This window comes from Protomyctophum bolini (genome assembly GCF_963924005.1).
Source record: "Protomyctophum bolini genome assembly, chromosome: 24".
Lineage (NCBI taxonomy): Eukaryota > Metazoa > Chordata > Actinopteri > Myctophiformes > Myctophidae > Protomyctophum > Protomyctophum bolini.
In genome coordinates this window covers 8,756,552-8,784,017 of record NC_137885.1, presented here as the reverse complement: position 1 = coordinate 8,784,017, position 27,466 = coordinate 8,756,552, and the positions used below count along the sequence as shown (strand labels likewise).

Here is a 27,466-nt window from a genome sequence, read left to right as displayed (position 1 = left end):
GAAAAAAAAAACCTTACCCGGTTTTGGCGAAGTTGGTCCAGTAGGTCATGACGACGGCGCTGAGCATGACGTCGTTCTTGGAGAAGTTGCAGTTGAACAGGTCGGTGGGGCCGATCATGGGGATGCCGAACACGTACGGCACCTCGTCGCCGTGCGCCGAGTCGGCCCAGCTGGGCTTCATGTCGCTCTGGCAGTGGTGGTAGAAGGCGTAGAAGTAGGTGGGCGAGCCGTACTGCGCGTGCAGGTCCGCCGTGGCCACCGCCGGCGCCACCCACTGGTGGTCGGTGAACAGCGCCACCAGGGTTTTGCGGCGGGTCTCCGGGTTCTCCTTGTCGGCCCAGTCGGTGTACATGAACTTGATGGTCTCGCGCAGCGTGTCCTTGCCCTCCGGGTAGCCGTACAGGTGGTCCACGAAGTCCGACACGGCGAAGTCAAAGTCGTTGGCCGACACGCCGTCCTCGCTGTCCACGATGCCGTCCACAAACTGCAACGCAAGGTCATTTATATTTCAACAATGTGCTTTACGTAAAACAGTGGTTCTCAATCTTTTACATTTGAAGGAGCCCTATAACTCTAAGTCACAGACGTGTAAGAGTCCATTTGGAACCACGGACATTATAGCAAAGGAAACAGAGTACAAAAGGACATTTTCATGCAGTAAAAACAGAACAGAAGAAAATAAGTGTTTAACTTATTTGTATTCTTACACAGAATCGTCTCATACTGTATAAGTAATGTGGTCCAAACAAAAACAAGTGATAGTCAGACTCGGGGAGGTTTCTCTGTATTGTTTAGTCAGTCACTCATGTTTGATACAGTCTTTTTCTGGTGAAAATGTAACTAATTTGGCAGCAGTAACATTAGCGTTTTCTTCATATCCAGATGAATCAAACCGCCTGGGTCTTTGTTTGTTTTTGGAACACAGTTCTTATGTGCCGTGATATTAAACACGTCTATGTGAATTCAGAATGTGGCAAAAACACAAAACATAACAAAAATGGTGGCCCGAGTAGGATATCTCTGCTGTCGGGAAGAAGCCACATAAACCACCTAACTCCTTTTTCAAAGCAATACTGCCTCATCAAAGTTGGTAATATGACCTTATATATTGTTAGCTGTTTTAGCAGACAGTCAGAGGGTCTAATGGAGTTAAGAAGTTTTGTCCGAAGTGCCTTTTACTACTTTTCATTGGTTCAATATATTTTTTAACCAAAACACAGATGTAAAAGTTGATCAATAGCAATGATTCATGCAACAAAAAAAATGTAAAACCTCCAAATGTAAATTACACCAGACTACAGTGCTCTAAGGCTGAACCTTGAACGTGTGTATACCTTAGTTTAGTTTAGTTTATTTGCACATACTGTATAAAATGATGAGAAATAAGAAAAAGGCAATACAATTAAATGGAAAGAAAAATCGAAACATGATGTGCTGGAAAGGCAAAACAAAAACCCAGAGGGCTTGTCGAGTGACCTTCCTGCAAGCTACAACCAAGCTTGAATTAAGTTGCCAATAAATATATAACTATATCTCTAACAACAAAATAGTAATAATAGTAATGATGATAACAATGAAGATGATGATAAATAATGCTAAGGATAATAATAATGCTAAGGATAATAATAATAATAATAATAATAATAATAACTAGAACTGCACTCTGTCGAGTGCCTACTTGCTTGTTGCACCCAAGTAGGCCATAAATGGCCTACTAGTGCGCAAGCAGAGCGCGCAAGTACTGTCGATCGCTACAAACTTTCAAATCTCAGCCTCTCTGTGAAAGAACGTTTGCAATATTGAATTATTAGGTCTAGCTATTTCCTAGTGTTTGGAGGTAAAAAAGTAATATTTTGAAGTATTGTAAAAGCTTCTACCTATAAAATAAATACAGTCCCATCGATTTAGAAGTGTCCAAGATGCACTTGTAGTTTCTCAGAGAAAAATAAGTCATGGATATCGGATGAAAAAAAAGTATATTAATTGAAAAAATATATGTTATCACGTATACAGTATAATATTACTTATTTTAAACTGTCAATAACATTGCTTTAAATTTACTTAATCTTGCACTATAGTGATATCAATACTAAATCATGGTCTGAGTAATGGGTGTCTCTAACTTCAATGTTTATAATGGTATTTTCATATTTATTAAAATATACAATACATGATCTAAAATACTTCCGTAATCTGTAGTTGGATTTGTGATTAATTGTTTAAAGCCTAATCCGGACATGAAGGTGTTTATACATCCATCCTTTTCATTATACAGGTCATCATTTAAATTTGAATCATTTCAATGGAAATATCTTCTTTAACAAACATCACTCCCCCACCTGTATCATTTTCTCTGTCATTCCTGGTATATTGTAGTTCATGTTCATTTCTCTTAAAGGTAGAGTAAGTGATTTCACTTAATTCAAATATCACTTATTTTTTTGTTTTGTTGTGATAATCCTCTCTACTATAGAGTGTGCTGACCATATAAGGAGTTCCTCCCTGTCCCCAGTTAACCCCCTGGGGGTCAAAAAACCTTAGGTTTCATTTTTGACTCTCTATCCTGATTGGACGAAGGCTTAGGTCCCACAGCCAAAAACGAAACCTAAGGTTTTTTGAGTGAAATCACTTACTCTACCTTTAATGTAAAAGTAAGGTTATTATGATTCTTTAGGTGTGTTTCAGTAAAAGACAAAAACCAATTAAACTGAAACATGTCATCGTTACGTCACCATCGATAACCAATTATACCCTGGCATTGGTACATATCTTAATCACGTCATATGCTCATATGCTGCTAAGGGACATACGCATCGTAGCACCTGACGAAAAACATTACCTGCACGCTCTCTGCTTGCAGCAAACAATAATAACAATCACCTTGAATCCCTCGCCCTGGTTGACGCCCAGCATGATGTCATAGTTGAGGAACTCCCCTTGCTCCATGAGGATCTGCGGGTCGTCGGGGATGACGTCGCCGTCGATCACGGGCCCGAAGGCGATGTGGTACTTGGCGGGCGTGACGTACTGCTCGATCAGCTCCTTGTAGTTCTTGTTCTGCAGGCACTCCACCAGGTCGATGGTGTCCAGCATGTTGCAGCCCACCTTCTCCGCCAGCACCCGCGTGTACTTGGCCGGCTGGTAGTTGACCGCCCAGCTGGAGAGAGCCGTGCCGCTCTGGATGATGGCCTTCTGGAACAGATCTGGGACATAAGAGAGAGACGGAGGAGGACACGCACGTTACTGATAAGACGTCTAGTCGTCTTGCGTTGCCAGACTGTTGCCTCTCGCAAATTTCCAAACGCTTCCGTCATACAGTCAGGAAGTTCTATCATGAGTAAAGTATAAAGCGGACGTGGAGCTTCCTCCCCACTTCTGTTTTGTCTTCGGCTCTAAAGATATTTTAAAATATATTTTCGTGAACTGGAAATGGCAGCTCACTTACTCGGATTTCACAAGGTGTAAGTTCCAGACAAAAGGAAAGGAAAGGTATACTATGTTTACCCAGGGTAACTGGACTAAGCATCAGATACTCGTTTATACAGCCAGGCCCTGCTTATTTCATAGAACATTTTCATGGTAGTGGTTCAATGCCTTTGTCCAAGGGCACTTCAGCGGTGGTAATTTTTAACGTGTCGGACCGCTGATTCGAACTGGCGACCTTTCCGGTATCAAGACCGCTCCGCAATCCGTTCGGCCACCGCTGCCACTATATAGCATAGACTCGCATAGACTAGCATAGACTCTATATAGCATTCAGAGATTGATATCAATGGGATCGGTGTGTAAACCAGGGTTTCTCAAAGTGGGTGCCGTCACGGCATGCTAGCCTCAGAGAGAGAAAAAAACGCCTGGGCAAGACAAGCATGAGAACTGGCATACGAGTGGAGTGGACCGTGTATTTTTGCTAACCAATAGAAAGGGGCGTCACAGACCCATAGAGTAAGACAGAGTAACGACAACTCCGTTCACTTCATGGGGCCAGGCTCTTCTGCATACTGTAGAGTCTGTATACTTCTATTGGTTTGTCCCTTTAAAAGGGACAACCGGATTTTTGGAGTCTATGGGCTCGTGACCATGCTGTTTTTTTGCCCCCTCAATGTCGTAACTCTTACTCTATGGCTCTGAGTGTTCACGGCTGTGTGTCGGGAGCAGAGGCGGGCGGGGGGTAGTAGGGAGGTGGGCTCATAATGGATTGATGAACCGATAGAAGTCCCCGGCTGTCTCAGCCCGGGAGGTGGTCCGGGCCCTCCATGCCCAGAAAACCATTAGGTCTCTTTCAGGTGACACAATGCCTCAATATCACTTCTCTTGAACCACTTAAACCCTCTCTACTTAGTAGAACGGACCACCAAGCCTCCTCGCCAAAAATAGGGATGCTGCGGTTCAAGTGGTTAAATGTCTGAAGTATGTCCTGAAATCTGTCCTAATGGAAACCACTGTGACTATTATATATATATATATATATATATATAGTGTATCTAAGGGGAACAGATTTACACATTTGCGTGCCGTAATATGACATAAACGTACAGTAAGGTTCTATAAAGTAACAATGTCATTCAGGTGTGCCTTGGATGAAAAAGTTATTTACAGGGGTGACCCGGCCGAGGTCTGACAATTGCCACCGGTATAACCCATTGAGACCTTTGGGCCAATAGGACCCCCACATTGTGTGTATTTGGCCGTATTTGGAAGTGGAACACCTTTAATAAATGGGTATACCGACTATCCTGATTGGCTGAAATTGGCAACCCACCTGAAAATGCTTCAGTAAATTAGTACATTTTAGTAAATTGTGTTTACTAAAGAGCTGGCGAGACAGGGAGACCCCGGTTACTGAACCAATTCCAATAGCCATGATTACCAACAGAATATTATAGCGTCCTTTTGGTTCCATTTGTACAGACCCTGTTAATTGTCCATTTGGACCCCGTGGTGGTACCCGGAGCCCATGTTGAGACCCAGTATAACACAGTGAGTGTTTCAGCTTTGAGACACAGGGAGCGAATGCATGAGACAGAGTAAATTGTGTTTTCTTTCCCCTCTCTCTCTCTCCTTTTGTTAGTGGTTTGTTCGACAGGAACATCGCTGCACTAATAGGTTGCTCGGTTCCGTCGTGCTTTTGTTCTGAAAGCGAGAGGAATGACCAAAGTCAGAACAACGGTATCTACGTATCTACGAGAAACGATGCTGGAAGCATGCAGCACAGAGTCAAAGCTGTGCACAACGATGTCTCTGTGCGTGCTTTCGTCTCTGCGTGATTGTGATGTTGTTGTTGTTTTCGTTATATGTGAAAAAAGAATAAGAAATGCACACATGTCAAATGTCAAAGCAAATTCCTATGTGTTTTACACAATGGCAAATAAAGGTATCTGAATCTGAATCTGAATCTGAATCCTTGGTCCCTATAACAAGTTAAAACGGGATAGAAAAATATACAGATATGTAATTCTTTGTTCACGCTGAAAGGCTGCCTCAGGAAATTTCAACGTTCTGAATACATGGGGGGATAATGTGGCTTTGGGCCGACCGCCAATTTGGCAAAATAGGCCACAATCAGTGGCGGGAATTACATTTATTGAAGTACCGGACTTAACTACAATTTCAGGGTACTTTTCCTTTACTTGAGTATACTTGAGTGTACTAGAGTGTACTAAAGTATACTTTAGTACACTTTATAGGCTGTGACCTCTCTATGTGAACTGGGGAAACCCCCCACCCTGATAAGCACTTGGAATGTAGGAGCTGAGGTTATGCAATAAACGCGGTTATTTAAGCAACATTTGCGAGTAATTACGAATTAGGAGAGGCATCTAATGCATAATTATAAGCAATAACGTTCCTTAAAATAACTATTAACTATTGTGAAAATTGCAGATTTACAAGCTTGTGTTGCAATGCAGGAACCCATTTTAATACAGGACTTTTTTATATAATTTTTATCCCACGATTTTGTAACCCATTTTTAGAGTTTAGAGACCAGGATTACTGCATGTTTTTGTGAGGGTACTGTACCTACCCTAGGGGACACGGGGAGAACATGCAAACTCCACACAGAAAGGACCTTTCGCCAACCCCCGCCTCGGGTATGGGCACTGATGACGTGTGACAGTGGTGACTCAAACAGGGCGACTTGAAAAGTGTGCTCTATGAGCGCACACAAGCAGCAGACGTATCTCCCACAAGGACTAGTTAGCAGCAACGGAGCGCTGACATCCCCCCCTATGGTTAGACGGACGGGAGGAATGCCAGTTCCTTTCAAACCTGAGTCAGAAGGTACTACCTTCTAGTTAGAACCACTGATGCCAAAATCACATATACTTTATCATTCATTTTCAAATTAATGGGACCATAATTTACTAAACGCATATCATGCCGATTTAAAATATACTTTAGTTTAAACTAGTGATTGAAAAGGTTTAAATGTAATAACATACCGGTAAGGTGTAAAGTTAGCCCCAAAAACTCATTGACTTAAATTGAGATTATGATGTACAATATTGTGAGCGGTAGAAGGTGAAATAGCGACATCTGCAAGGAAGTGAGCTTCAATTCCAAGGAAGTGGGTTTGCCCCTTGCACAGCACACAGTCCAAAACTGTGGAATGCACTTCCCGTTGCAGTCAGAACTGCAGCATCACTCCCAATCTTCCGCCGTAGTCTGAAAACCCACCTTTTCAGACTCCATCATGGCCCATAGCACTTACCCCACCCCCTTAGATAGCATTTCTGTAGACTTAGATAGCATTTGATACAGACTTATAGCATGTTATGTAGACAGCACTAGAATTGCATTGTATGTAGTCATAGCACGTCATAGTACATATGTATAGCATAGTAGTATAGATGTATAGTTTATATGTATAGCTTCATTATATAGATATTCCACTGTTACTTTCTTAGCTTACGCATGTTTCTTGATAAATGTTTTTATGTGATGTATTCCCATGCTTTTTTGTTCTTGCTTAATGTAAGTCGCTCTGGATTAAGAGCGTCTGCTAAATGCCTAAATTGTCAATTGTTGTGAGCTTGTATATCGTCTAATTTCATTATTATAGCCAACGCAAAAATCTAAAATGACACAGATGGTACGCACTCTTAATAACCCTACGGTATATGCCTCTTAACTTCTACTACTACTACTACTAGACCCCAACGGAAAGACAGTGCGTTACATACTAATGCTTTATTATGTAATGCACTGGTTCTCGAGTCACGACCCATAAATGTATTATTTATTTGGCAGTGGACCGCCATCTGAAAAGGCTCTGTGCAAAGTAGAAGATTTGTATTCAAAATATTGAAAATGTTTTTTCTTCAAAAATAGCAGTGGGTGTCGTTGCACCACGTTGTGCGCTTGTCGATTGGCTGTCTTTGAATAGCTGAAGGATAAAATATAGTTAAAGTGCTTCACTTTGCTAGAACACAATATGCCATGCAAAGCAAATACCCTAAAAGTTATTTCCCAACAAAATAAGCTGCAATCTGACAAAAAATGACAACCTTTAGAGTAGGAAAAAAAAAAACGCTCCTGAAACCCAATGGGATGTTTACAATGTAATACATGTCGTTTAGGTGAACTTTTATCCCTACTTTAAAGCGCAGTGCATGCATTCCATTTCCCAAAAGGCAGGTGCCTTTTGCTTTGCTTGTTTTTGCTTTCTCTGAGTGCTACAAATGGCAGGGGAAAGACGCAATGGCCAGAATAAGTCTGCATGCAATCGCTTCTATAAGGTAAACCCCGGGGAGTTCTCCACGAGAGACGAACAGAGGCTGCGTTTCCACAGGAAAGGTGCACTTGTGACTCCGTGAGGAAAACGGTGCTCGCCTTGCCCCGGAAACCATTCTTCAGCTCATCGCCGGCTGGTCGTGGTCAGCCTCCCTATAGACTCTCATGTAACATCCGAAGATGTGAAAAATAACTAGTTGTTGACCCTCTCTGTTTCAGGAATCAACGTAGATCTGGCTGCCCAGATGATAGGATGGCTAGCTGTCTGTTCCCATTTAATGCAGCACTCTTTTATACCCCACCTTTGCCCGTGCTTCCTGCTTTCTGCGAGGCTGATCTGTGTGGGAAGCCACCTTTGACGTACTTAACATCACTATTAGTTCTCGAGGAAATGTCATCCACCTCCGGTATGTCTGCAGACCTCTGAAACAGTTTCCACCTGGCAACCGTCAGACTGCGGAACAAGGGCTGAGCCCTGTTGCCATGTCGTAACGCCACTTAACTTCGCCACTTATATTTCGCCACTTATATTTCGTCTGTTTTTCAAATCTCCCCATACATGGTGGCTTGCAATGTACTGTAAGTAGGTAAACTGTTTCCTCCTCAAAGACCCCTGTGGTGGACTTTGAGGACTAACGTTGTACAGCTCAGCTCTTAAAAGTAAAAGTAACGAAGGTTAAAGGCGGGCCCCATGCGACTCGATGAAGCGGTGCTTATCAGAAACACCTCGCGTGTTCCCACCGCCTCCTCTTCAGAGCGATAACGCACCTCTCTTCTCCCTCTCTCCCTCTTTTAGTTTCTATTTTGGGATTCCACACAGCCTTTGCTTTCTCAGGGCATTACATTTGAATTGGGTGACACTCCAAGCACGTCCCACATGAGAGTGGGGACCCTATAGAATATATTATATTTTGACCAGATGAATGACAAACGGGACATATACAGTGTCTGCAAGTGTGCAGGTGCAATGAGTAAGCCACGTTCCTGTTCTCCCTTTGAGCTTCTTCGGTAGTGGGTACTGTATTTATGAGCATTGTATATGTCTGTCCTGTTTTTTGTTGTGTATTTTATGTTACTGGCAGAGCTGTGTCACTTATTCTGCCTCTTGTCTTGGCCAGCTCACACAAGACATGTGTGAGCTATATGGAACCTGACGTGTCCGTGTGTCTGTCTGCAGCAGAGTGGCAGTCAGCTCCTATACATTCACATCATGTCACATTCCAGTAACGACACGACTAAATGAAAAATCACTCGCAGTGCAATTAATCAATGTCTAAATTCAATGAAAAGTGACGTAGGGAGAAAAGTGTGTGTGCGTGTGTGTGTGAGAGAGAGAGATTCTGTAAATGCAAAGAAAGGCAGAAAGAGAGTGGTGAGGCTCAAATGTCCCCAAATGTACAGCAGACTTTTAGAAAAGAACGAGGACGGTCATTAGGCAGAATGTCCCCTAGAAGGTAGCAAAATGTCCTACATTTATATAAGATATTTTCAAAAATACCAGATCGTGTGCAGGGCGCGTGTGAGCGTGCATGGTTGCTCGGGCCTATATACCTTCCGAGTAGTGCGAGAGTGTGAGCAGGCTGACGCAGGACGCCCCGGCGCCCGAGCCGAAGATGGTCACCCTCTTGGGGTCTCCCTTGAAGGCCTGGATGTTCTCCTTGATCCAGCGCAGCGCCTGGATCTGGTCCAGCAGCCCGTAGTTCCCCTTGGCTGCCTGGTCGCCTGTGCTCAGAAAGCCTGGACACACACAGAGGGAGGGGAGAGGGGAGGGGGAGTCGAGTGAGAAAACATTCAAATGACGTTCCAACTCAGCAAAAAAAAAACCACTGAAACAAAAACGTAAGAACAAACTTCATTTTTTTTCCTTTTCTGTAAATTAAAACCCTACTTTACTTTGTTTTACAAAAGTAGTGAAAACAGCTGATCGATAAGCTCATATCACTGATGCCTGATGGAAGAGGAAACCATGCCAGGCACCAAGCTGTCCCTTGCATAGTTTGGGAGCAGTTAGGGGTTCAGTGCCTTAATTGCTCAAGGACACTCTGAAACTAAGTATGTTTTTTTTTTAACAAATTCCCAAGTGTCTGCTCCACCTCCATGAGCCACTGCCGCCCCCATCAGACAGCTCCGTCTTGGATTCATATCAGCGGGGTAACCTGAGCTCAATAATGACGACCGCAAAAAGATATCCTTCAAACTTTGACACAACAACAAACAACAGATGCTTTTAAATGCTGGACATTTAAATAGTGTGGGAATTCTCATTCTTATAAAACATGGGTCTTCAACAGAGGGGGTCCTCGGAGTTAATACTGGAGGTGGGTTATTTTCTTTTGTGTGATATGAACTTTAAAAAGACAACAAACAAAACAAAACAAAACAAAATACTATATCCATTATTAATGACTTGAACACTATAGCATCCATATTCCAGGGTAATATTTGCCTGACTGATGTTGCTGTCTAGATAATGGATTCGTTCATGGTCCCCTTCTGCGCTTTTTCAGGCCTCCGCAGCGGAGAGATGGATGAAGCAGGGACCCGTATTTTAAAACTATTCATGATATGAATCCATTGATGCCATAGACAGCTTCATATAGATACAAATAAAAATCTAATCTGTGGATCTCAAAAGACAACCAAAACGCTGTCAGTAAAGCAGGTAAATAATTACTAAATACCTGACCGTTGTGTTAATGTGCATTTCAATACTTTGTCTATGTAATAATAATGGTAATGATGATCAACCTTGTGGTGTTTTTCTTGTCACTGTTGGGTTCTTACATACGTAGCCAAGCAGAGAACTGTCGCGCTCTACTGGGATTTCGGCCACTGCTCGTGAACACAAGGACGGCACTAGTCCGAACATGCTCCCCAATCTGAAAACTTGTCGACCAATTAGCAAATGTCCCCTAAACCCATTAAGTGGCTTTCTAAATGTCGCTGCCAATTAAGGGGGGGGTATGGCTGATTGGTCAGTCCTCTGTGCCAGGCGCTGGCATTGCTGGCATGGCTGGGAGATCTGTGCCCGTTGAATGAGAAGATGGGGAGTTACGGAACTCTGGCAGGGGGACACCAATCTGCGTCTACGCCAGTTTTGTCCACTAAAACTATGACTAAAACCGTGACTCAATATACTGACAATTGTGTCCATTTTTTTTTTAACTAGACTAAAATGCTAGGGAGGGACTATAGTGGAAAAGAGATAATTTTATGTCTGGTTGCGCTCGGGTGTTGCGCTCTAATAATAGCAGATCTACAAGCTCATAACACGTCACAACGTGACGATCACGAGTGCCGCGTTTGGCTCGACTGTCAACACCCTTCTCCCTTCTCCCTTCCAACAGTGGTGGAAAGTAACTAAGTACTCAAGTACTTAAGTACACTTTCGAGGTACTTTGCCGGAGTGTTTCAACATTTCTACACTTTTACTTCTAGTCCACTAAATCTCAGAGACAACATTTTTACTCCACTATATACAATTAACTTTACGCTACAGATTTTTTTTTATTGGAAAACATACATTCTGCACTTAAGGTATACATTTCGGTGCCAATACTTTTGCACTTTTACGTACATGTTTTAATTCCGGACGTTTGCTTGTAACGGAGTATTATCTACATAATTATTAGTATTGGTACTTTTACTTAAGAACAAAAAGTGAGTTATTTTTCCACCACTATTTCGGTGCCTCCTTTGCCAACTCCCTTACATCCAACCGCTCCGTGGCCCGCCGGCCTCCTCTCCCCGGGATATGTGGAGATTACAGTCAAAGCCTCCATTTCAAAGCGCTGGGGTGCCGAATATAGGCTGCATGCATTAAAGTGTGATAAAGAAAGGGAAGGGGGAAAAGAGACGGATCCACTAGGTGCCTGCCTGGAGGATACATGGCAAGGACCGAGCATTTTCCTCACAAACGTTCCCACCATTATGAGGCACGACGACGCCACTGAATGAGGTCTGGGGAAAGGACTTCTTCGTCGGAGGGAGGAAGAGAGAGAGACAGACAACCAGAGAGCAATATAATATCAAACCAATCCGTTTACTTAAACTACAGTATATACACACTATAGGATGGCAGGTCTACAAATGACCTATAGAGCGTCGCAGTCCCTCCCCCTTTCAGAACAACGAGTGGCCCAGGGAATGAATCGCAATGCATTTCTTATTTTTAAGTGGTGCAACCACTTCTACATCCAGCTTTGTCCGTGTACCTGTGTACCTGTGTACCTGTGTGTGTGTGTGTGTGTGTGTGTGTGTGTGTGTGTATGAGCACGAGTATGTTACATATTTATAGCAGTAGGGGGCGCCAGAAACAGAGAGAGGGGTAGTGCTGTGTCTCTAATGAGAGAGAGAGAGAGAGAGAGAGAGAGAGAGAGAGAGAGAGAGAGAGAGGGGGAGGGGAGTTGCACCACTTGGTTCACACAGGTGTGATTTTTTTATTTAAAGACCTTTTAAGCGTCGTACGAAGCCAACTCTTGTCGTGACAAATCATGACAACACACACAATATTTTGGACCGAAACAAATAATTACAAAGAAGAAAAACAACTAAAAAAAGTGTTGTAACCTGCCGTTTTTTTTCTACTTTCTAATTCTTTGTTTGGCCCGATAACTTGTGTTTGTCGTCACGATTTGTCACGACAAGAGTTGGCTTCGTACGACGCTTAAAAGGTCTTTAAATAAAAAATGTAAGAAATGCCTATGGGAAAAATGCATTGGGATTCATTTCCTGGGCCACATCGCAGTCCCACATCGTTGGGACTGCGACGCTCTATAGCATGACTCTGTCTATAGTACATCAGTGGTTCTCAACCAGTGGCTCCAGGTGGTCCCCAGCTAAATGATCCCCATGCTAAATGATGGTTTGAACTTTTCGCTCTCAAGAGAAAAATGTAAACATCTGCATTACTTATAATTTACAAGATGTATACACAATTGGAGAATGTGGAATAACTGTTTTTGACGTTCTTGGTCTTGGGGGTCTGACTCTGAGAGGCTAAATCTCATCAAATGTGGCACAAATGGCGAATAGATAATGGACCTATGCATAATATAACATAATGTCTAAAGGATAGGCAGTCAAAGACAACACTGCATGATGGATAATGAGACAGAAGGAGGGATGCCCTCAAGGCTCAGCCTCGGATCACAGCGATCATCCAGCGGGACCTTCTCATGGCGGCGGGCGAGGGGAGGGGGGTGGGGGGGCTAGCTGCGTCCTCATGTGAACCAGGCAGTGGTGGAAATACTACGCACATGTTTTACTTAAAGATGGAGTGCCACAATTTTTGTATTTTTCCAGTTTTTCATGTGTCTATGAGGTGACAGTACTTCATTAGACACCCTGGAGTTGTTTTTATGTGCAATGGTGTATTCACTTTGTATTTAGGGTTTCTTCCTGGAGGCTGAACCCTTGACAGTCAAACGGGCCAATGAAATAAACAGTAATATAGTGACATCACACTATCAGCCCCTAAAAATAATTTTAGGGCAGAGTTATTTCATTTAGTTTGAGAGAACCGTCTTTGTCTGACTAAAAATACCAATTTATTCCAAAGAACTGATTTGTGCAAACTTTTGAAAGGTAAAAAATAAAATGCGACATTGACAAACAATAACTTAATATATACCCATGACTGTATATACCGTACAGCCCCTACAGCAGTTAACCCATTCTGACCGGGAACCAATTTTGGTGTTCAGCATCATGTTATGCTTTAGCTATTGAAAAATAGCAGATCTACAAGCTCATAGCGCGCCACCGAGTGGCGCGCTACGAGCTTGTAGGTCTGCTATTTTTTGAAAAATCGAAGAACGACTGACATTTTTAGAATCTGATCTCAGGTCAGAATGGCTTAATCAGACCAGTGTGTGTCCAGTGGAAACCTGGTATGAATCTGATCTCAGGTCAGAATGGGTTAAACAAATCACGGATGGCGCGTGAAGGACAGTTGAGAGACGCATGGATTCTTCGGGTTGGAGGAATCAATTACACATTTACGGATATCGATTCTCCGTAATTGCTTTTTGAAACATTTATAAAAACCAATGTTGGCACCGCACGGCAGCGAGGCTAAATGCGGTCGCATGATGCTCAAACAGCTGAGGTATACTGTATACCCTTACTGTATACCCAAGCAAAACACGATCACATGATGCTCACGGTCAATACCAGCGCTGTGGAAGATGTGCTCTTGACGCTCAGAATGTACTTACTAGCACTATTATGCACAAAGGCCATTTTTTTTAATCATAATTATATCATTTTATTGTAATTGATAATTACTGCATGGCTTGGTTTGAATGCTTGATTCTGAATCGCTGAATTCAGCGAGGTGTTATTTCTTTGTAATGATGGCGTCATGTAAACAAACAATACAATGTACATCTACAGCTAAACAGGTATTGACTCTGCCAGGTTTAATGTAGGTCAAAGCACCAGACAAAGCAGAGACAAGGCTATCTACAAGCTCACAAAGAGTCACAAAGAGACATGGTGCGACGCTTTGTGAACATCAAATCTTTACTAAATTGTCTCATGGGGGTCCCACGCCAAGTTCCTTTCAAATGTGGGTTCGCAGCCAAACGTGTGAGAAGAACCGCCGCCATAGACGAATCAGCGGCGAGGTGCCCTGTAGGCCAGCTGTACGCAATCAATGCTGCGGTGTCAAGCTGCGCTTAATGTGACACCGCAGCTATGATCGCGCCCCCTGTTCCACCCTACCAACGACGGCACTTCAAGTACAACGTAGGGTTCCTTGACGATTCCCTTTAACCCATTCTGACCTGAGATCAGATTCACACGAGGTTTCCACTGCGGACACACACTGGTCTGATTAACCCATTCTGACCGGAGATCAGATTCTAAAAATGTCAGTCGCTCTTCGATTTAAAAAAAATAGCAGACCTACAAGCTCGTAGCGCGCCACTCGGTGGCGCACTATGACCTTGTAGATCTGCTATTTTTCAATAGCTAAAGCATAACATGATGCCAACACCAAAATGGGTTCCCGTTCAGAATGGGTTAATGAGTCATATAGGTGGTTCCGAATGGACCCTTACAGGTCTGTAACTCAGAGTTTACAAATGGAACAACTCTTACAGGTCTGTAATTCTTTTAGCTTTTTGTAATATGTGGTTTTAAGATTCTGATTCCGTTTCTGTTTTTGGTGTGTATGTGTGTTTTTGTATTATATATTTTTGTACTGTGTGCATACTATGTCATGTACAGTATGCAAAATCATTGCTGTAAATGATCTTCAAAGTCAATCAAAGTGTTCAAATGGTACCAAATAGACCTGCATGTGTACACTGACTCCGAGTTATAGAGGTCCTTGGAATTTCATTTTTTTTGTGAACCACTATAATCATAATAGCATACATGAAGTCCACATAACCAGCTCTCTCCGACAGTGTGATGAAACCGGTTCCAGGAATGGTTCCAAATGTGATGGAACCAAATCCAGGTTCTTCAATGTTGGATCTGGTTTCCGGTTCCCAACCCTATATAACTCTATAAGCACGTTTCTTTTCTTTTTACTCAACAGAACTGGTACATAACCCACAGGGTTTGTTTACAGCTTGCGTCAGCGGATCTGAGCGACAGAATAATTATGCTGAGCGACAAAGTGGTTGCAAAGCTATTGTAATGAGGCTGTGTGTGTGTGTGTGTGTGTGTGTGTGTGTGTGTGTGTGTGTGTGTGTGTGTGTGTGCGCGTGTGTGCGCGTGTGTGTGTGTATGTGTGTGTGCGTGTGTGTGCGTGTGTGTGTGTGTGTGTGTCAGTACTCTGTCAACAATGACTCAATGCGCTGCAACATCATTAAATCACTAGCACAAGATCATCATGCAGATGAAGTATGCTCACTGTCAGGCGGGAAATGGCTACTTTTCAGAAAGGGATAACAATAATCTGTGTTCAACAGGAGGTCCTCTGACGGAAAATGTCTGTCTCGACTACCTTTTTTCACTGGCGAACACTAAAATGAATGAATAAACACTAAGCTATGAGGACTAAAACATCACTTTTCTGAGAGGAACATTCAACCAGCATATAGCAGATCTACCCAGAAAATGTATCAATCATTATCAACGTATATCAAACCATGGGGTCCTTGAAACGAAACCATTTGAAAACCCACTCCTTTCTCCGCGGCCCCTCGTTCAATCAAGCATTTTGAAAAGGACGATTTGTGACACAGTTGTCTCTGTGAAAAGCCGTTTAGCGCCGCAACGCGAGTGCCACCATGGACCGCTGCTCGACTCTACTCTACGCTGGCACGGTGGCTGTGCCAGCGAGACAGACAGACAGACAGCCCAGGCTGGCACGGTGGCTGTGCCAGCGAGACAGACAGACAGCCCAGGCTGGCACGGTGGCTGTGCCAGCGAGACAGACAGACAGACAGCCCAGGCTGGCACGGTGGCAGCACGCTTTCTCTGTGGCAAGGCTTTGGACAAATTGCGCCGTGGTGGCACCGCACCAGCTGCTCCCATATATAGCAGAATGTCCACAGACTGCGGCGCTGCGTGAGTCACGTGAGCAGTTTTTATTATACAGTTAACCCATTCTGACCCGAGATCAGATTCTAAAAAAATGTCTTCTACAGCCCGACAGTTTTCCATTCTGACCCGAGATCAGATTCTAAAAAAATGTCTTCTACAGCCTGACAGTTTTCCATTCTGACCCGAGATCAGATTCTAAAAAAATGTCTTCTACAGCCTGACAGTTTTCCATTCTGACCCGAGATCAGATTCTAAAAAAATGTCTTCTACAGCCTGACAGTTTTCCATTCTGACCCGAGATCAGATTCTAAAAAAATGTCTTCTACAGCCTGACAGTTTTCCATTCTGACCCGAGATTAGATTCTAAAAAATGTCTTCTACAGCCCGACAGTTTTCCATTCTGACCCGAGATCAGATTCTAAAAAAATGTCTTCTACAGCCTGACAGTTTTCCATTCTGACCCGAGATCAGATTCTAAAAAATGTCTTCTACAGCCTGACAGTTTTCCATTCTGACCCGAGATCAGATTCTAAAAAAATGTCTTCTACAGCCCGACAGTTTTCCATTCTGACCCGAGATCAGATTCTAAAAAAATGTCTTCTACAGCCTGACAGTTTTCCATTCTGACCCGAGATCAGATTCTAAAAAATGTCTTCTACAGCCTGACAGTTTTCCATTCTGACCCGAGATCAGATTCTAAAAAAATGTCTTCTACAGCCCGACAGTTTTCCATTCTGACCCGAGATCAGATTAACTCAATGTCTGCCAACGACCTAATTGACCTCTTTTTTAGCAACTCCCACAGCGCCAACGACGTCTTTGTCGTCTTTTTCAGACGGGTATAACATTGGACCAAAAAAAAAAAAAAAAAAAAACCTTTTTTTTTTTTTTCTTTTTTTAAACAAAAAAATGAAAATTTAAATTAAATAAAAAAATGTATAGAGACTGGCGCTTAGGGACTTTTTGGCACTTCTTAAAAGCGATGAATGAGTTAAAAAAAATGTCTTCTACAGCCTGACAGTTTTCCATTCTGACCCGAGATCAGATTCTAAAAATGTCTTCTACGTCAGTCGCTCTTCGATTTTTCAAAAATAGCAGATCTACAAGCTTGTAGCGCGCCACCGAGTGGCGCGCTACGAGCTTGTAGATCTGCTATTTTTAAATAGCTAAAGCATAACGTAATGCTACTAACACCAAAAGGGGTTCCCAAACGGGGACCACCTAGGAACCACCTCAAGGACCACTGGTGGTCCCCCGGACCACTGGTTGAGAACCACTGGTATACCTTCACTGATCTTTTTCTACATTTCCCTGTGAAAAACACAACATGGCCTCAGGGTCTTCCTGTTCTTTCTTAACGGCAGAGATTTTGGGCTTTGAGTAATAAAGTCCTTTATCGACAAATCCCGCGGAATTAAGATGGAGAACAATGGCGGTGGCGCCGTGTGCCCCGGAAGATAATCTCTCCCCCGACGGCTCCGCAGATGAAACGTTAATTATCAAAGCAAGGGGAAAAAAATGGTGAGAAAGAAAAGTGTTTGAGATTATACTCGACAAGGTCAGGTCAGCCCTCAGCACAGAGAGAAGTCAAGTCAACTTGTTTAAAAACAATATAATGCTGTCCGGGGCAGAAAGCTTGTATCTACATTTTTTTTTTTTAAACTTTGTTTTTGTCACTTAAAGCTACTTTGTCGTAAGCTAAAGTAGCGGAAAGAGCCAATCTACAAGCTCACAGGGTGTCACATGATCGCGTCCAAACAGGATTGCGTCAAAGGTCGTGTCTGAACTATAGACACAGTATATCTAAGGCCACGCTTATGTTGTGGTAATACGATCAGGACAGAAATGAATGACAAAGCCATGTTGTGTTTTCACTTTGTGGCTTCATGCTTATGGTTTAAAAAAAAGAAAGAAATTGCTTTCATAATATCGCTATCCTAAAGTTCTGACGTGCGTGCGTGTGTGTGTGTGTGTGTGTGTGTGTGTGTGTGCGCACGCGTGCCTGCCAGAAAGTGTGCATAGGGTGTCATTGGTCACGCATCCATCCATCCATCCATCCATCCATCCATCCATCCATCCAGCAGGGTGACTAGACTCAGGCTTGCCTCAGTGATCCATTGGCGTGTGTTCATTAAATTCTGCACAGCTAATTACAATCTATTTGACATCCCGCGGGGAGACATTTGCACAGCTTGCAGAAGAGGCACAAACCGTTGACACACGCATAAGCACCCACATACAGTATACCAGTTCCACAGCCCACATACATACACCCATGCAGACAGACACCAGTCCCACCGACTCCCACAGCCCACATACAACCACACCAGTCCTCATATAGCCCACATAAACCCAGACACCAGTCCTCATATAGCCCACATAAACCCAGACACCAGTCCTCATATAGCCCACATAAACCCAGACACCAGTCCTCATATAGCCCACATAAACCCAGACACCAGTCCTCATATAGCCCACATAAACCCAGACACCAGTCCTCATATAGCCCACATAAACCCAGACACCAGTCCTCATATAGCCCACATAAACCCAGACACCAGTCCTCATATAGCCCACATAAACCCAGACACCAGTCCTCATATAGCCCACATAAACCCAGACACCAGTCCTCTATACTATAGCCCACATAAACCCACACACTAGTCCTCTAGCCCAGTGGTTTTCAACCCTTTTCACATCAAGTTCCATTACGTATTTGGCATTTGAGCCACGGATCACCATTTGAGATCTATAGCCTCTCAGACACAAAACTTAAAATATGTTTGTTATACCGTTGGATGCGATTTTGTACACAATTAAAGAGAACAGGCAAACGTTGATCAAAATAACAATTCTTCTACATTCTGTAATTATGTAAGACTTCTTGTAAATTAAGTAATGCATAATGTCGAAATTTGAAGACCGGACATGATACATATTGTCTCATGGGGGTTCCTGGGCACAATGGGTGCATTCTTTAGTTTCCGACATACCATTGGTCCGAACGACAACCTAAACCTCAAACCCTAAACTAACCATAATGTCCCACGGAACCAGCGCATCCCTCACCAACCTTAATCCAGTCACCAACCTTAACGCATCCCTCACTTTAACGCATCCCTCACCAACCTTAATCCAGTCACCAACCTTAACGCATCCCTCACTTTAACGCATCCCTCACCAACCTTAATCCAGTCACCAACCTTAACGCATCCCTCACTTTAACGCATCCCTCACCAACCTTAATCCAGTCACCAACCTTAACGCATCCCTCACTTTAACGCATCCCTCACCAACCTTAATCCAGTCACCAACCTTAACGCATCCCTCACTTTAACGCATCCCTCACCAACCTTAATCCAGTCACCAACCTTAACGCATCCCTCACTTTAACGCATCCCTCACCAACCTTAATCCAGTCACCAACCTTAACGCATCCCTCACTTTGACGCATCCCTCACCAACCATAAAGGACCACTTCACCACTTTTCAACCTATCTTCATACAATAGGTCCTCACTAATAATCATGAAAAAAATGGTGCAATTTTTTTCTACTCGGTCTGTGTCTCATAGGAGGGCTGTGGGCAGTTCAGAAACCGTCTTCCAGTGACATCATCGATGGGGAATACAAGCTAGTAGAAACTGCAGGCTTTCTAGTCCTGAAAAGTTGCAATGCGAAAATGGAAGCCATCGTTCTCATGATAATGAAAATCGAAATATTTTTGTAAAATACTGGAAGACGGTTTCTAAACTGCCCACAGCCGTCCTATGAGAAACCGACTGAGTAGAAAAAATATCGTGCCATTTTTTCATGATTATTAGTGACGACCTATTATATGAAGATGGGTTGAAAAGTGGTGAAGTGGTCCTTTAACGCATCCTTCACCAACCTTAACGCATTCCTTACCAACCTTAATCCAGTCACCAACCTTAACGCATCCCTCACCAACCTTAACGCATCCTTCACCAACCTTAATCCAGCCACCAAACTTAACGCATCCTTCACCAACCTTAATCCAGTCACCAACCTTAATGCATCCTTCACCAACCTCAATCCGGTCGTTTTAATGCATCCCTCACCAACCTTAATCCGGTCGTTTTAATGCATCCCTCACCAACCTTAATCCGGGTCGGACCAATGCTATGTCGGGCCCCCCGGGCACAAGATCCTTTCGAATTAGGGGTCTGCGGACAATTTTAAGCATTATTATCAGTTTAGGGTTTGGGGGGGGGGGGGGTCCTTGACATAAGAATGTTTGAGAACCACTGCTTTGCGTAGCACTAGGACTGCATAGCACTGCACGATAACACAGAGATGTGCCTCACAGCTCCACACAACGTGGCACATTACATGTAATCGCCGTCTCTCTTCATACACACGCACGCACATATATACACGCATACAAACAATATATATACACAGTATATATACATATAATATAGCATAGTTTTCATATAGTTGAAGTATACAGCATCGCCAAAATGAAATGTAGTAACGGTACAAGTAACGGCAAAAGTACCTTGAAAATTGTACCTCGGCTACAATACTTGAGCAAATGCACTTCTACAGCGCTGCTGAGCGGTCGCTCCGACCCGCGACGCACCCAGCTCACACTCAACAGGTTGTCCCATTCTGTTGGGCACAGATAGCAACACAACACCACCACGCGTACAGTTCACGGTGTTAACCCATTCTGACCTGAGATCAGATTCATACGAGGTTTCCACTGGGACACACACTGGTCTGATGAACCCATTCTGACCTGAGATCAGATTCTAAAAAATGTCAGTCGCTCTTCGATTTTTCAAAAAAATAGCAGATCTATACAAGCTTGTAGATCTGCTATTTTTCAATAGCTAAAGCATAACATGATGCCGACACCAGAATGGGTTCCCGTTCAGAATGGGTTAAGTACACAGAGGAGTGGCCAGAAATTCAATCACGAAATTCAACAGTTTATATCCCCTAAAAGAAAAAAAACAACACCGACACACACACACACACACACACACACACACACACACACCAAGATACAATCTGATATCAAGTTTATTGGAGCACCAAAAACAAAATGACCTTGGCAGAGCTGCACAGATGGCTGTGGTGGTGTTTTTTTCTTTATTACGTCCCCGGAGTGTGACGGAGCATGGCGGAGAACACAGGAGAGACACGGCGGCTCCACCAGCTCTGCTTTTTTTTGGACACTGAGCACATTGACCGTGTTCAGCATTCATTCATTCGTTTTTTTTTTCTGCCACCGTCAGTGTTTTACCTCATTTTGTTGAACCGCGGGAAACACCACAATGTGTCCACGATGCAAAGCAAAATAAATGAAAGAAGTGTGCTGGTATTTTGTTTAAACGGCAACCCCTTTCGGTGGTTACATAAATGATGTTGTAATTTAGCTATTGAAAAATAGCAGATCTACAAGCTCATAGCGCGCCACCGAGTGGCGCACTACGCGCTTGTAGGTCTGCTATTTTTGAAAAATCGTTAAAATGTGCCTCAAATCTTTCCGAAAACTGTCATGATTTAGAAAACTTTTTTTTCTTCTTTTTTTTTTTACGTCAGGCCTGAATGGGTTAAACCCATGAAGAGCTGAGGCCAATTCTACAAATGTCTTCAAAATCATAAAAAAACTAAAAACATAGAACCCCCCCAAAATGATTGGTACAAAATACTGTGACGCAGATGCTTTCCCAGAACTTTATGTCTTTATATTATATTATTATTCTAGATATAGTATTAGCGTTGATGTCTGACTGTGTGCATGGGACAGGACGCGTGGGTTAAGGTTTATGCTCGGGGCTAATGTCTGCGAGACAGCCTCTTAATAACCACCGCTGAAAGGAAACCGCGACCTCTGTTGACCTCTCAGACCATTGTGGCGGAGATGAGGTTTTTGGAGACAGCTGCGGAAGTCAATTGTCTTTGTGAGTGAGTTCTGAGGAGACTGAAGCACTGGCCCTTTTAAATGTTTTTTAATTGAATGTGGGAGTTATATTGCATTGCAGTGACTAAAATGTGATTAGAGCACCAGACTGCAGCTGTTCGACATGCATTGTTCAGTTCAAGCCGTGCTGGCTTGGTGGACATTTTTGTCAAAATATCTTTTTTTTTGGCCATGTGTACATACAAATATTACCCAGGAATGAGGGGGTTTCCTTGAAGGTAGTCCAATGGTCTGAGCTGGTTTGGAGCCAGAGCTCCAAAATTGGAACGTGAATTATTAATTGAGCGGGCAAAATCATACCTACCCATATTAAATTGTTTATATAGGGTCAATATAATAAGCAAATTAATAATGATATGATGATGATGATGCATATTTAAATGGGTTAGAATTTCAGAAAACTTATATTCTGATATTCTTTATACAATAAATCATTGTCTGTGTGTCTACTGGGGAAGTTTCACGGTGATGACTTGTGTAAAATGTGTACCTATTCACCTATCATGTATAGGTGAAAATAATATGTACCGTATATAAATGTGAAAAATCACACCCGTGTGAAGTGGGGGGCGCTCTTATCGTACATCGTGGCGTAAATTCTCCATTCATTGTCAATGGGAATTCAATGTTTGTGTAGGACGAAAATAGCCGACTGGCTTGTCCACATATGACGGAAATTCTCCATTCATTGTCAATGGGAATTCAATCTTTGTGTAGGACGAAAATCTACACTAATAGCTGAATATATAGGAGGGGCTAGTGCCCCTCAAAAAGCTACTCCTGTGGAAGGGTTATCATATTATAATTTACTTATGATCCTATAACAATTTAATACAGTATAGGCATAGTTTTGCCCACTCCCAATTCATAATCGTTACAATGTTGGGTCTCTAGCTCATGGTCATGGACTAAGAACCAGGCCCGGGTCAACCCTGGTACAAAATGGGCCAGGGTCAAGTCCCAATGTGGCTCCATTTGTACACACTTATGGGGGTTCTTGAACCACGGTAGCCTACCAGTGGACTCCTAATGGTCCATGGTGTCATAACCACGGTAGCCTACCAGTGGACTCCTAATGGTCCATGGTGTCATAGTAACCACGGTAGCCTACCAGTGGACTCCTAATGGTCCATGGTGTCATAACCACGGTAGCCTACCAGTGGACTCCTAATGGTCCATGGTGTCATAGTAACCACGGTATAGCCTACCAGTGGACTCCTAATGGTCCATGGTGTCATAGTAACCACGGTATAGCCTACCAGTGGACTCCTAATGGTCCATGGTGTCATAGTAACCACGGTATAGCCTACCAGTGGACTCCTGATGGTCCATGGTGTCATAGTAACCACGGTATAGCCTACCAGTGGACTCCTAATGGTCCATGGTGTCATAGTAACCACGGTATAGCCTACCAGTGGACTCCTAATGGTCCATGGTGTCATAGTGCCATAAAACTAGAGCGGTGCCCAGAGTCGGTAACGCTGGAAGTTGGACATCCAGAAGTTGAAGTCAGTGGGACGAACGGTACTCGCGTTACGTGGATTACAGACATACCGTACGTACACACACAGAGAGACATGGTGCATTTAAAGATAGATAGATTGTGTAGTTTGTGCGTGGTGTGCGTGCGTGGTGTGCACTCGTGCGTGCGTGCACTTATTACTGTAATTGTCAGAACCAAATAGTAGTGAATGTGGCTACAATCTTGTAGATCACTGATGTAACACTATGTTTTCTCCACTTATTGGTGCCCCATTTAGAGGGCGGGGGGGGGGGGGTGGGGGTGTCCACTCATACACATCCGCAGCTAAGACCCTCAGCTCCTGAATTACGTTCCTTTTGTCCTAGGATGAAAAGAGTCAATTAGGACGATTTCCGCATTTCCGATTTCCTCTGTGGGTTTTTTTCTCTTCATGTTTTGTCGCCACCGGCTAATGAGGGCGGGAATTAAGTCCCATTTCATGGACGTTAATGACAAACACTGGAATCGTTTTGGAAGACAAGATGGTGACAACGGACACGCAGCCAAGCACACGGCATCTCTCATCACAGCTTGTCAGGCAGACAAAAGGGAAAATAGCCGATGTACAAAGTTGTGTGAGCTTGTAGATCGGTTATTTTCGCGATCCCTGAAACATTATGAAAGTTACCCATGCACTTAAACCCTCTAGACTTGGTAATCTAAGGTGAAAAATAGTGCTTCTTTCCACCCACCCACCCATCCATCCATCCATCCATCCATCTTCAACCGCTTATCCGTAGTCGGGTCGTGGGGGCAACGGCTCCACCAGAGAGCTCCAGACATCCCCTCTCCAGAGCAACATTAGTGACTTCCTGCTGGGGGATCCAGAGATGTTCCAAGGCCATGCGAGTCGATGCGTTTCCTCCAATTGCGCCTCGGTCTGCCCCCCGGGGGTCTCCTCCCAGTGGGACGTGCCTCGAGGACCTCCCTATAGGGAGACGCCCGAGAGGCGTCCTAAACAGTGCTTCTTTTCCACTCGACAAGCCAATCTACAAGCTCACCGTGTGTGAGACGTGTCACATCGTGATGCATTGTGAGCTTGTAGATCGTCTATACTTTTGACCAAAAAAAGATGCTGGGGTTCAAGTGGTTAAAGAGATTAAAAGAGGTCTCTGTCGATTTTATTAAATATTGAACCAAAGCGGAATGGACTATAGCGCGGAACTAAGTACCGCACGTTCACACACACACCCCCCGCGAGGACCAGTGCACTCTGAAGAGACGCCACATGTCACCGATTTACGGATCTGGGTCATGGGGCTTTAAATCCCACCGGTTTTCCGTGTGCACATATGCATGCGCAGTTGCGCACACACACCCACACACACACACACGCGCCATCTGTCCTCTGAAAGCCGGGGCTATCAGATCCATCAGGGGACTCACAGGTCGCACACGTGTAACCCACCATCTGACAATACACACCCTGGAATCATGCACGCACACACACACACGCAACGAGCGCGCGCACACACACACACACACACACACACGCGGCTATAAGAGAGAGTAGCAGAGAGTAACGTAACAGGTGACAACAGGTGAGCTAGTGGTTCTCAAAGTGGGGTCCTTCCTTGAGGGAGTTCCAGGCGGTCCCCGGCTAAATGATAATTTGGAACCAAATGTATACATTTGTACACTCTCAGAGTTCAATTAACATTGATTTTTACAATTAAATTGAGATCACGGGGGTCCGTAGACTAACGGAGGGCGTCCTTTAAATTAATTAAACAGACTGTAGTAAGGCAAGCTAAGAATATAACCTCTGACCCCTCACATGTTCTGTTTTCCGAATATGAATTAATGAGATCAGGAAGAAGGTACAGGATGCCACAGTGCAAGTACAACAGATATAAACACTCTTTCATTCCTCTCTCTATAAAAATGTTGAATGGGTAATTGGTACCGGGGTGTATTTGTTTTGTTTTGCTGTAATGTCTCTGTCTATGTGATTATACGTATGTTTATATGTATCCAGCTGTGGTCCTGTCTCCAAGACAAATTTCTCCCAAGGGAGACGAAATAAAGACAACCTTGAACCTTGACCTTGAAAAACGGGTTGAGAATCACTGCTATAGAGCCATACAAATCGTCTCTTATTGGGGTCCCCTGGCATATATTTTCAAATGGCGGTCCGTGGGCTATAATTCGTGTCAATTTTGGGGGTCCTTGACATAAAAAGGTTTGGGATTTAACCACTGACACAGAGGACGATTACAACAGTCGCCACAGCACAGCTGTGTAACGCCACAGAGTCACAGGAGGTCAGTTAGCGTTGCACCGTGCACGCATCGCTATACAGTACAGTACAGTATAGTATACTGTAGTCGTCGTCAGCAGCCAGGAAGAGACTGCCTTGTTGTTCTTCTCGTCTGTGCATTCGGTTGTATACATCGTTGCGGAACCCTCTTAACTACATATTCTAACTTTTTTGCGTTTATTCTATTATTTATAACGCCCCCACTCGATCACGCCGACTACAGCCTCATACAAAAGCATATACAGTATATACAAATAATGCAGATCTACAAGCTGGAAACACGGCACGAAGTGAGTGACCCGTCTGGAGCTTGCAGATCTGCTATACTTTTGAATTGGAATCCTCAAAAGCAACAGTTTTGGACATGGGGAGGTTTTCACCCGAAAGAAACGACATGAATTCTTCTCTTGAATTACATATTGTTCTGCTGGATCAAATGCATGCATAATTCATAGGGTATTGAATACTAAATGTGGGCGAAAATAGAGCAAAGAAAATGCTACTCCATCAGGGGCATTTCTGGGCGGTGGGGGGCGAGATACTTGTCATAATTATACCTTTATTGATCAGATATGTGTTTTTCTGATTATTTAAACCACACATATAATAGGAAAGGAAAGGGACTTTAATTAACATCATCTTCTGACAAGTATACACCTCGGCTAAATGGCACCATTGGTCTTAATTTAATCAATTTGACTGAACATATGGAGTCAAATTGACCCATTTCATACTCTCAGTCCCATGGTGTGGTTTAATAACCCGACGCTGCCAGATCCAAGAAGCTTGCTACACAAATTTGTTTCACAGCTTATTGGGATCTGGGATCGCGGAAGCAAATTCGATGACGGTGCCGTTCCTTTTTTTCAAGATACTTGGTAGATGATTGGATTGGCGTGCAAACACAACCAATCATATTGACGTATCTATATAGCTTCACATCCGGTTTCGCACATATCCCGCCCTTAGCTCACGCTGATTGGTTCGGTACGGAACGGATTGGTGTTAGCTGAACTCCCTGAGAAATCCCAGATGGAAGCTGTGTTGGGGAACATGCCCAATACCGCCCCCATCTGGCAGCGTCAGGTTAGTGGTTTAAATGCTCAGGAAAAAATCCAATAAACAGTATTTTTCTCCCCCTTCAAAACATATCCCTAGAACACTAAACATATTTCTTTGTAGCACCATCACTAAACATGGGTATATTTTACCCAAGTACAGCAACAATACATGGCAATTTGAGCCCGACCTAAAAATTAAAAAATAAATAAAATCTTCTAAATGCTCCAGTTTTCTGAAATAAATATTTTCACGATTTAAAGAAAATAGAAGACCTACTCGTAGCGCGCTATGAGCTTGTATAGATCTGCTATTTTTCAATAGCTAAATTATAACAATGTTTAAAACACCAAAAGGGGTTCCCGCCCCAAAATGGGTTAAGATGGGGGTCCTTGACATGAAAATGTTCGCGAACGGCTGACATGGAAACATGGGTT

At 43.5% G+C, this 27,466-nt stretch overlaps 1 protein-coding gene across 1 annotated transcript in view; it reads right to left on the bottom strand.

Moving 5' to 3' along the window:
* Positions 1 to 27,466, bottom strand: part of nlgn4xa (neuroligin 4 X-linked a) — a gene marked incomplete at its 3' end in the record, with an annotated part of 77,844 nt that overhangs the window by 13,200 nt on the left and 37,178 nt on the right. The window contains exons 2-4 of the mRNA XM_080758400.1: positions 9,283 to 9,468; positions 2,881 to 3,203; positions 18 to 484 (exon numbers count right to left, since the gene is read on the bottom strand). Coding sequence (XP_080614526.1) covers positions 18 to 484; positions 2,881 to 3,203; positions 9,283 to 9,468 — 976 coding nt within the window. The remainder of the gene's footprint in view (positions 1 to 17; positions 485 to 2,880; positions 3,204 to 9,282; positions 9,469 to 27,466) is intronic.